This window comes from Cynoglossus semilaevis, chromosome 10, assembly GCF_000523025.1.
Source record: "Cynoglossus semilaevis isolate Cse_v1.0 chromosome 10, Cse_v1.0, whole genome shotgun sequence".
Classification (NCBI taxonomy): Eukaryota; Metazoa; Chordata; class Actinopteri; order Pleuronectiformes; family Cynoglossidae; genus Cynoglossus; species Cynoglossus semilaevis.
In genome coordinates, this window is record NC_024316.1 from 29,986 (window position 1) to 39,277 (window position 9,292).

At 35.9% G+C, this 9,292-nt stretch overlaps 1 protein-coding gene across 3 annotated transcripts in view; it reads left to right on the forward strand.

Moving 5' to 3' along the window:
- Positions 1–7,180, forward strand: part of cdk16 (cyclin dependent kinase 16) — a 20,195-nt gene extending 13,015 nt beyond the window's left edge. For 2 of the 3 annotated variants that reach the window (XM_025059422.1, XM_008317862.3), the window contains exons 12-17: positions 1,844–1,941; positions 2,596–2,701; positions 4,079–4,121; positions 4,217–4,307; positions 4,391–4,459; positions 4,569–7,180. In XM_025059422.1, coding sequence (XP_024915190.1) covers positions 1,844–1,941; positions 2,596–2,701; positions 4,079–4,121; positions 4,217–4,307; positions 4,391–4,459; positions 4,569–4,639 — 478 coding nt within the window. In that variant the 3' untranslated portion in view covers positions 4,640–7,180. Of the gene's footprint in view, positions 1–1,843; positions 1,942–2,595; positions 2,702–3,866; positions 3,989–4,078; positions 4,122–4,216; positions 4,308–4,390; positions 4,460–4,568 lie in introns of those variants that run through there. The other variant, XR_003050879.1, reaches the window with a different exon arrangement.
- Positions 7,181–9,292: the final 2,112 nt, after the last annotated feature.

Below are 9,292 nucleotides of genomic sequence, written 5' to 3' on the forward strand. Positions count from 1 at the left end.
GAATATAAATCCAAACTTAAAATATCCCCCCGCATACATATATATATATATATATATTTATATATATATCTATATCTATATATATATAAATATATATATTTAAATATATATATATATATATATATATATTTATACCTCAGTCAGCAGCATGTGCACATCAGGGCTGTAAGAAGTCTATAAACTAGGGGTGTGCCATCTAAGGGACCTCACAATTCGATTCAATTACGTTACAGGGTGCTACGATACGATTATTCAATGATTATCACAATATTAGCGATTATCGATGCATCTTTTTTCCTCACTAAGAGTTTTATTCATTCATGTCAAATCAACAAATGATCCAACAGGAACCATGGAACCAGCACAAACCAATACACAACCAGTTAACTGGTTACTTTCCTTGCAAACTGCAAAACATTTACTGTAAAAAGCAATATTTTTCAAAAAGAAAAAAAAATAGAATTATATATTATTCAACAGTAAAAAAAAAATCAACTGTGAATGAATTCCACATTTTCTGTAAAACAGATAACATAAAGTGCCTTTAGTAATATATAAGATTTCTTTTAACCAAAATCCTTAGTAGTTTTCACATTTCTGTACTGGCAGGTCTATTACAAAAAAAAAAAAAAAATCCCAATTAGCTTATTCAGTAAAAATAAAGACGATGAGCAGCATAAATCCCACAACAAACTAGCTTTAATATCAATCTTCTACACCATCAGCTCTCATAAAACTTGTGGAATTTGGGTTTTTTAAAAATAAATGATATATGGATACAAGAATACAATGAATTAAATCATGCCAGGGCATATAAGTACAACATAGAGGCAAATAGCTACTCATCAGCATGAAAGCCCTGGTTGTTAACGACCACATATGGGCATAGATCCTTAGCAATAAAAGTTGCGATTAATAACGAGATTAATTCCGCCCATTCAGAGCTGCAGGGAAATTTTGGCAATCCTTTTTCTATTGTTTTCTATTGAGGTGCTGTAGTGGTAGTACTACCACTATACTTAATTTTAGTTTAGCATGCCTTACATATGGTAAGGTAGGTTTTTCTCAATACCCTTCCTATTTTCATATTTATAAAAGCCAAAATGCTTCCAAACGCTAGCTTTAAGTCCTGCTGAGTGAATCTTACTTGCCGTAGCAGAGCTCACATACAGTATGTATGTAAATCCAAAGAACCCCAAATGCATACCGTTTCATGTTCATGTAAGTATCGGGGATGGCATTCCATGGTTCCAACACTAGTTTTTCTGGTTTGGCGAAGGTTTTAAATATCGCTCCATTTGCGATTCTGAGCAAGAACGAACCAGTCTCTTCAGCACTGAAAGCAATGTGTTTTCTTCAAAAATGTTTCTTTTCTTGGATTTATTCATCATTTACCTACCAAGGGTTGAAATGTTCAATAAATCACGCTGGTTGTGTAGGTGCTGGATAAGTCTGCGTTGTCAGATATGCACATCTGGTCGCACATCGGCAAAAAAAAAATTAAAAAAAAAAATTATGTTACAAGATTACCATAATCTTCAAATTTAGAATTATATATTAAAAAGAACAAACTAATAATTACATTACAATACATTTGAATTATATACTCATTTTTTATGTTCGAAAGTCACAGGGAGCCACAAAAGAAGGGTGAAAGAGCCACATGGATTGCCGACCCCTGGTTAAGAGTAGATGATAAGATGTGTTCACACACTACTTTTTGCTGTACCATGAACAGTGGTTTAATGCTGTAGCTCTTTAAAGCCATACAGAATCAAAAGAGATAAGTAGAACTTGCTTACCCTTGCTTGTATATTATGCTTTTTTACATTTTTTCCCTTAGGGGTGTAGGCTGTATCTTCTATGAGATGGCTACCGGCCGTCCATTGTTTCCGGGTTCGACAGTGGAGGAAGAACTTCACTTCATCTTCAAACTGCTTGGTGACAACACTTGATTCATTAAGAGATGAAATTGTGCTTTATTTTATATTTTAAAAAACTGCAAAGTCTCTGGCCTTTGGAGCTTAAAGTCATGTAGTTATAAGTCAGATTTTCCTTTCAGGAATGAAAATTTGTGATCACTCTTATAGTTTACATTAAGCGATGAGGGACCATGCCCTCCCCTTCCCGAAAAAAAACCCAAAACAAAGCAGGATCAGCACATCATAATTAAAACGTAAAAGTAATGATACCAATACATGAAGGCTGCAATCATGTCAATTCAATAAACAAATATTTACAAAACTGCACAAAAGGAAGAGTAAAATGTGGCACATGGCAACGTGTTTCACGATAGTTGACACATCTGTCCTTTCCCTTGAAAACAGTTGCAGCACCATGTCCCACATTTTTATCTATGGCCTTTCCCTTTTTATTTTTATTTTAAAGTCTCAGTCCCTCCAGGTGAAGCATTAATAAGTCTTATTGAACTTAGTCTTATTGACTCAGTGCTTCAGCTGTGAGACTAACCCTCTTATTTTGTGAACATTAACATTAACACGTTCATTTTGACAGACAGTTGTTCGTGTATCAGTACAGATGTTTTGTTACCGTATGTGGTTTTATAATTAACACCAATTGTTTGCTTGTTTATAGGGACACCGTCAGAACATACATGGCCTGGAATCTGTTCTAATGACGAGTTTGTGGCTTATAAATATCCTCAGTACAGAGCAGACACACTGAGCCACCACACACCCAGGTACACAACAGCAATACACAATGATCCACCAAGCACCACATTACAAAAAAAGTACCCTACTACATCTATCCAAAAATAGTTACATTGAGGGCAACGGAGTAGGGACGGAGTAGGTTTCTTGAAAACATTTCACCTCTCATCCAAGAGGCTTCTTCAGTTCTCAATGTACCTATTTTTGGAAAAGATGACCTGGGGTAACTGAGAACCTGCACAGATACCCTACACCGAGTTACAAAACAGCAATTCAACATCCAGGTACACGACAATACAACAAACTGAGGCTCCAACAGTACTACAACTTTGTGCACAATATTACTACACGCAGGCACTCCACACAAATACAACGAATTACTATTGCTGGGCTCAAGAGCGCATGTGCGGCCAAGATTTTTAACAGTGGGACTACTAATTTATCTAGGTCACACCGGTGCATCTGACGCTGCCCGGGGTGAAAACATGAACTTGGTTTACAAGCGCATCATCTCTTTATGGTCTCCAGTGATCAAACTGACACTCGCGGTACAAATATGTTGCGTTCTAAACCAATAAGCGACAGTGTTGTGTTTGTTGAGTATCAATTTTAGTACCGGTAGTTTTTAAGTTAAATGGAGGGAAAACGTTTTGACTCGTGGGCCGCAATTGTGCTAAAATTGAACAGGGGGGGGGGGCTGGGTCAGGAGAAGTTTGTTAGATAGATAGCGTTTGTGGGAACTAAGATAAATGATGTTTAAAAGTCATGCATAAAGGCTAAAATGCTTTATTTTATTATATGATATAGTCATCTGTTGGGGAAACGTGGGTATTTCAGGGAAAAGGCTGAAGTATAATGATAATATACATAAATTATAAAACGTATAATGATAATATACATAAATTATAATTATATTGCCCATGGTCGAGAGCCTTGTATCAGTCGTGTTCTGTCAAGGCCAGCAACGCCTTCTCTGCTGGCCTAAACACTATCAGAATTTGTGACTTTCTCGTCATCGTAAATATTTGTAAAATCCTCCAAATGTTTCTGTTCTCATCATTCATTCTCGCTCTTAGCTTTTCTTTTGGTTGCGCTGATCCATGTTACATATACTCAAGTTACTTATTGAATCATAGTTCTGCATAATATTGATGGCATTATAGACATATTAAGATATGCATTTTTTTCTGGCAGGATGCCTGAAGGCCTAAGTGAGAATTGCATGGTACGCCACTGCTGGTTACACAACATTACTTCACACTGGGGGAACAGAATAATACTACATTTAGGGACACAACAACACAACACACACCTAGGTACACAACAACATATCATAGACAAAAGTACCTAGGTAAGGAATGAATTGTTAACCAAATCTGACTTTAACGGTGTGTATGTGTGTCCAGGCTCAGCATTGAAGGTGTGGACTTGTTGTCAAAGTTCCTAAAGGTGAGTGAATGTGTCAGATATGTAAAGTGAGATTATCACCGAGATGAAAAATGGAACAAATGGATTAAAAAAACACAAAATCTTTTCTGTTTTAGTTTGAAGGGAGGAAGAGAATTTCTGCTGATGATGCTCTTCAACATTATTACTTCAAAGTCTTTGGAAGCAGAGTTATGTCACTTCCTGACAGTAGGTCTACGCCTTAAATTTAAATCTATGTCCCTAAAGTTTCTGCTTTTGTTTGATAACTGAAAATTTTAACCTTTTTCTAGCTGCTTCAATCTTCAGTCTCCCAGGGATTCATTTGGAAAAAGAAACATTGAGAAAAACAACTGAGCCAGGTAACATACACAGATAGATACAATAACAAAAAAAGGCTCTAAGACATAATTGTGCCCAGAGATGAGTCTACTTTTCTCTGATCTCATTTTGTTTGGTTTATCTGTTTAGCTAATAGCCCAAACAGGAGGCGGACTTTCTTCTTACATCATCAGGGGTTGGGATCTTCTGAACTGACATAAAAAAAAAACAATTAAAAAAAAAAGAATAATTACATCTGCTCTTGTCAAGGAATCAGAAGCACCAACATTAACACATGAAGATAATGTGATGTGACTGAATGAATTGTCTTCCATTTGACGTACAGACCACCTGCTGCTGCTTCCCCTTTTTTAACAACCAATAATGATTCAAACAATCCAATTGATCTATACAGTAGATCAATGATGAAAGAAACCTAGGAAATGAACACTTGAAAAGATGATGTTTGAGGAATAAACCTCAACAAATCAGTAAGCAATCACTCAATAACGAATCAATGCTTGGTCAGTGTCCTGCTCCTTGGTTTTTTTCTGTTCTACAATGGTACACTGGGTGGTTTGGCTAATGCTAGTGCAACTAGTACACGTGTTGTAACAGAGGAAAAGTGGGGTTGTCAGTTGTCGGTGTTTTTGGTTAATTGCTGCTTGCATGAAGCTAGCTGCTTATAGACAGCCAATTTTTTTCTTGTTGTCCGAGATAATCTTTTCTCTATTCTTGCTGAATGTTGTGTACAACTACCTACGAACTGTACTCTATTTTCTCGCTGCACTGAAACACTGGGAAAAAAATGACTATGTTTTTTCCAGACTGAAGTGAACCCACAGTAGTTGTCATGTTTTTCTTTTCTTTTTTTTAACAAATGTTATTTTGAAGGGAACGGTGGTACAGTTAGCCTATGTTAGCAGTACTACTACAAATATGTACATATTTATAATCACAGGTCATTTACAGACCTGCTTCTAGCCAGTATGAAATGCAGTTGAGTTTTACGATGTTAGCAGTACTACTTTTAACGTGTAATTATAACATCCTGCTAGCTGTATTACTGTTAGCCAATATACTATGCTATTGACTGTACTGTGTTAGACTAAATTAGTAGTACAGGAAACATGTACAGTTTTACCGTTAGCAATACTGCTGTTACCATGTGTATGCAGTAGTACTGTAATGTGTTCTGTTGACATTTCTAAGCAGTACTATTGTTGGCATGTATGGAGGTTTAGCTTTAGCATGTTAACATTACTATTGTAAAAACAAATGGGGTAGCTTTTACGCAACGCTTTTATCTTTTATTTTAAACATTGTTAATGTATATTGTTTAGTTTATTTACATTCTATTGGTTTGTCAGCGTCTCATTGCAGGCTTTTTTTGAAATAGTTGACAGACTTTGAGACTTTCTCTGCTCCAACATTAATGTTTGTATTTTATGTCAATTATACATCGATATATATACATATATTACATATATTTGGGGGTTTTTTTTCAGAGATTTTAGTATTATTTTAATATAGAAATGTTCTGCAATCTGAATACATCTTAGCAATATTAAAGTATTGATGAAAAAACATGAATTTAATTAGTTTTAAATAACCACCTGTTTAAACTAAACAGATTTTTTTCCCTTGTTTTCTGCTTCCGAAACAACAATAAAATCATTTGATTTTAAAGTAATTACAGATCAGAAAACAAATGCTCTGTTTATCACCATGAAAAACTTAACCCTAACCTCTATGTCAGTGGATGAAGTCAGTGTGAACGTGAGAATGTAGTATGTACTCTAGAATGTGTATATGGTGTCAACACCAGGGTCAGAAATCAACAGTAGTTTTTCATTAAAATGATCCTTTTTATTTATTTATTTTTAAATACATACAAAATGATCCCTATTTGTAGCTCTTACTTAATTTTGGCAGACTATATTTTTCTGGATTGATTTTTACTTATCTTGGCATTTTGTGTTAATTTGTATTTAGTGTAGGTGATGTGAGTTTTTTTCTAGTGGGTAATTTTTTGTTATTTTAGGGCTAAATCTTATTATGTTTATTGAATGTATCCATCTATTATGTAAAGCTTATTCCTGTGCAGGGACGCAGGGGTGGGAGAAGGACACTATGGACAGTTCTCCATTCTTTATTGAATACATTTCAAACATTTTTATTTTTGTCCGTCTTCCAGTTACTTGTGTAATTTTATGTCTTATCTCAGTAAAGTTAACGATAGATTTCAGAGATCATGAAAAGGTCACTCCAGTAATAAAATAAGAATAAAATTACCAGAGGTCCTAGGATTGCTGCTCCTGGTTTTGAAAGTAAAGATCAGATCTGAGATTTTATTGTGAAGTGATTGTAAATATTTGATTTCCAGCTAGTATTTATTTCTTTATAGAAGAAAGCATTAATAACAAAAACAAAAAGGGTCATAATTAGATAAGCTTTGCCAAAAGGTGCCTTTTGTTTTTGTCTTTTTGTTTTCTTAAATAATTAAAGCAATTATTTGTTTGTTAAAATCGATCCATATAATTTTTTTTTTGTAAATGGAAAAACAATTTTGTTTATAAACAAAGGTAATTTGCAATATGCCGAAATTGCACTGCATGATTGGAGTTTTCTTCATGCATTTATTCTTCCATCTGCTGAGCCTGACCTGATGTCAGAAGCCAAATTAGGGGAAGTGTATTGTTTTACTCCCTGTATAAAGTCACAGAATATGGAAACCTATAATAATAAACATTTATTATCTCTCAGGGGTCTGTTTCTTGAAGCTGGCTCACGAAACATCGAGTTAATGCCACAGCCCTGGCTTCCGGAAACTGGTGTTCTAAAGTTTTTTCCTACCTATAGTTTTTTTCCTATCCAAGTTAATTGCGCATGCGTACATCGGCCGGTAGCAGAAATTTATAGCGTAGTCTGAAGTTTTTTCCTACCTATAGTTTTTTTCCTATCCAAGTTAATTGCGCATGCGTACATCGGCCGGTAGCAGAAATTTATAGCGTAGTCTGAGGTTTTTTCCTACCTGAAGTTTCTTCCTAGGCGGGTCACCTAGACTCAAAGGACCGCACAAGGGTTAAAATGTTTATGTGCATTGCTATATAACCTTCAGCCCTAATTCATCCAATGTAAGATATTTTAGAATGAAATTACATTAGGTATTTCATAATTCGTAAATTCATAAAATGGTTAGAAAATTATGTCAGATTTGCATTTTTCTCCATTTTTTTGTGTAGGTCCTGTCAGGAAACGTTTTCTGTTAGATAGAACTGTAAAATATGCTGTTAGTTCAGACCCCAGTTTCCTAACACACAAAGAATCAAATACGAGATCTCAAAGTTTTAAAAGTTTTACTTGCAGCAAGGAGTGCAGAACAATGGTTACATTCAGAACCACACTGAGGAACTCCTCAGTGCTCAAAGCTTAAATACATTTTTTTTACACACACATCAATGGTCAGAACCTTAATCCTTTACAGCCATGTGGTGTTCACGCACAACTTCTGAGCACTGATTGGTAAAGACTGCTCCAAATAAGGATTCTCCACCAATAGGAGCTATGTGCATGTGCTGTAGCTAATCAAGTCAGATAAGACCATGCAGTTCGGATGTTTTTCTCTCTTTGTCTTTTGTTGGTCTTCCGTCGTGATCCTTATTTGAGACTGGTTCTGTGGCCCGTCTCTATCTCCAAGTGTAACAGTCGGTACCATTCAGTGCTGTCCATATCATCCTGTTATGTAAACTATCAGCATGCACACCTGTCTTCAGCACTTTCCCTTTCAGTACAGCATAATAACAGCATTCAATAACTGTATAAATTGATATGGAAACTTAATACAATGAATATATTGTAAAGATGAATGAATAAATGTATTTAGAACATCTTAACAGTTCCAATGCAAACAAAGGAAATAAACTATAAATATATACCTATAAATATATACCTACCTAAACATGTGTATCGATCAATAACTAAATGGAAGAAATACTTATTTTTATGGAAAACTGTCAGGGGTCCATACAGTTCCATCCAAGTCTGTAGGCCAATATCAGAGAAACAACAAACAACCTTATGCAATACTGTAAACCCTGCGCTAATTTAGTAAGGTTCTGTTTTAAAACAGCTGGAAAATCACAGCGCTATTAGACATTTGAATTGCATACACATACTGTAAGTTCGGAGGCTACATGAGCATGTTTTATGACTATGAAAATGACGCTAATTTAGTAAGGTACTGTTTTAAAACAGCTGGAAAATTCAGAGGCTACATGAGCAAGTTTTATGACTACATGAAAATGACGATCTTTTTTCTTTCGGCTTTGTCCCTTTTTTTCAGGGGTTGCCACAGCGAATCATTGATTTCTATATTGCCCTGTTCTCTGTATCTTCTACTCTGACTCCAACTATCTGCATGTCCTCCCTCACTGCATCCACCTGTCCATTCTTGTCACTCCTAAAGAGAATCTTAGCATCTTTAACTCTGCCACCTCCAGCTCCTCCTCCTGTCTTCTGCCTATTGCTACTGTCTCTAAACCATACATCATGGCTGGTTTCACCACCGTCCTGTAAACCTTTCCCTTCACCTTAGCTGACACTCTTCTGTCACAGATCACTCCTGACACTTTTCTCCAGCTGTTCCATCATGCCTGTACTCTATTCTTCACCTCTCTTCCACAGTCTCCTTTGCTCTGAACAGTTGATCCTAAGTACCTAAACTTCTGCACCTTCACCACCTCTGCTCCTTGTAACCTCACTATTGCACTGTTCTCCCTTTCGTTTACACACAAGAACTCCATCTTGCTGCGACTGACCGTCATGCGAACCTCTACCTCTCTCGGACCTCTTCTCGATGCTGCCTACTGCCA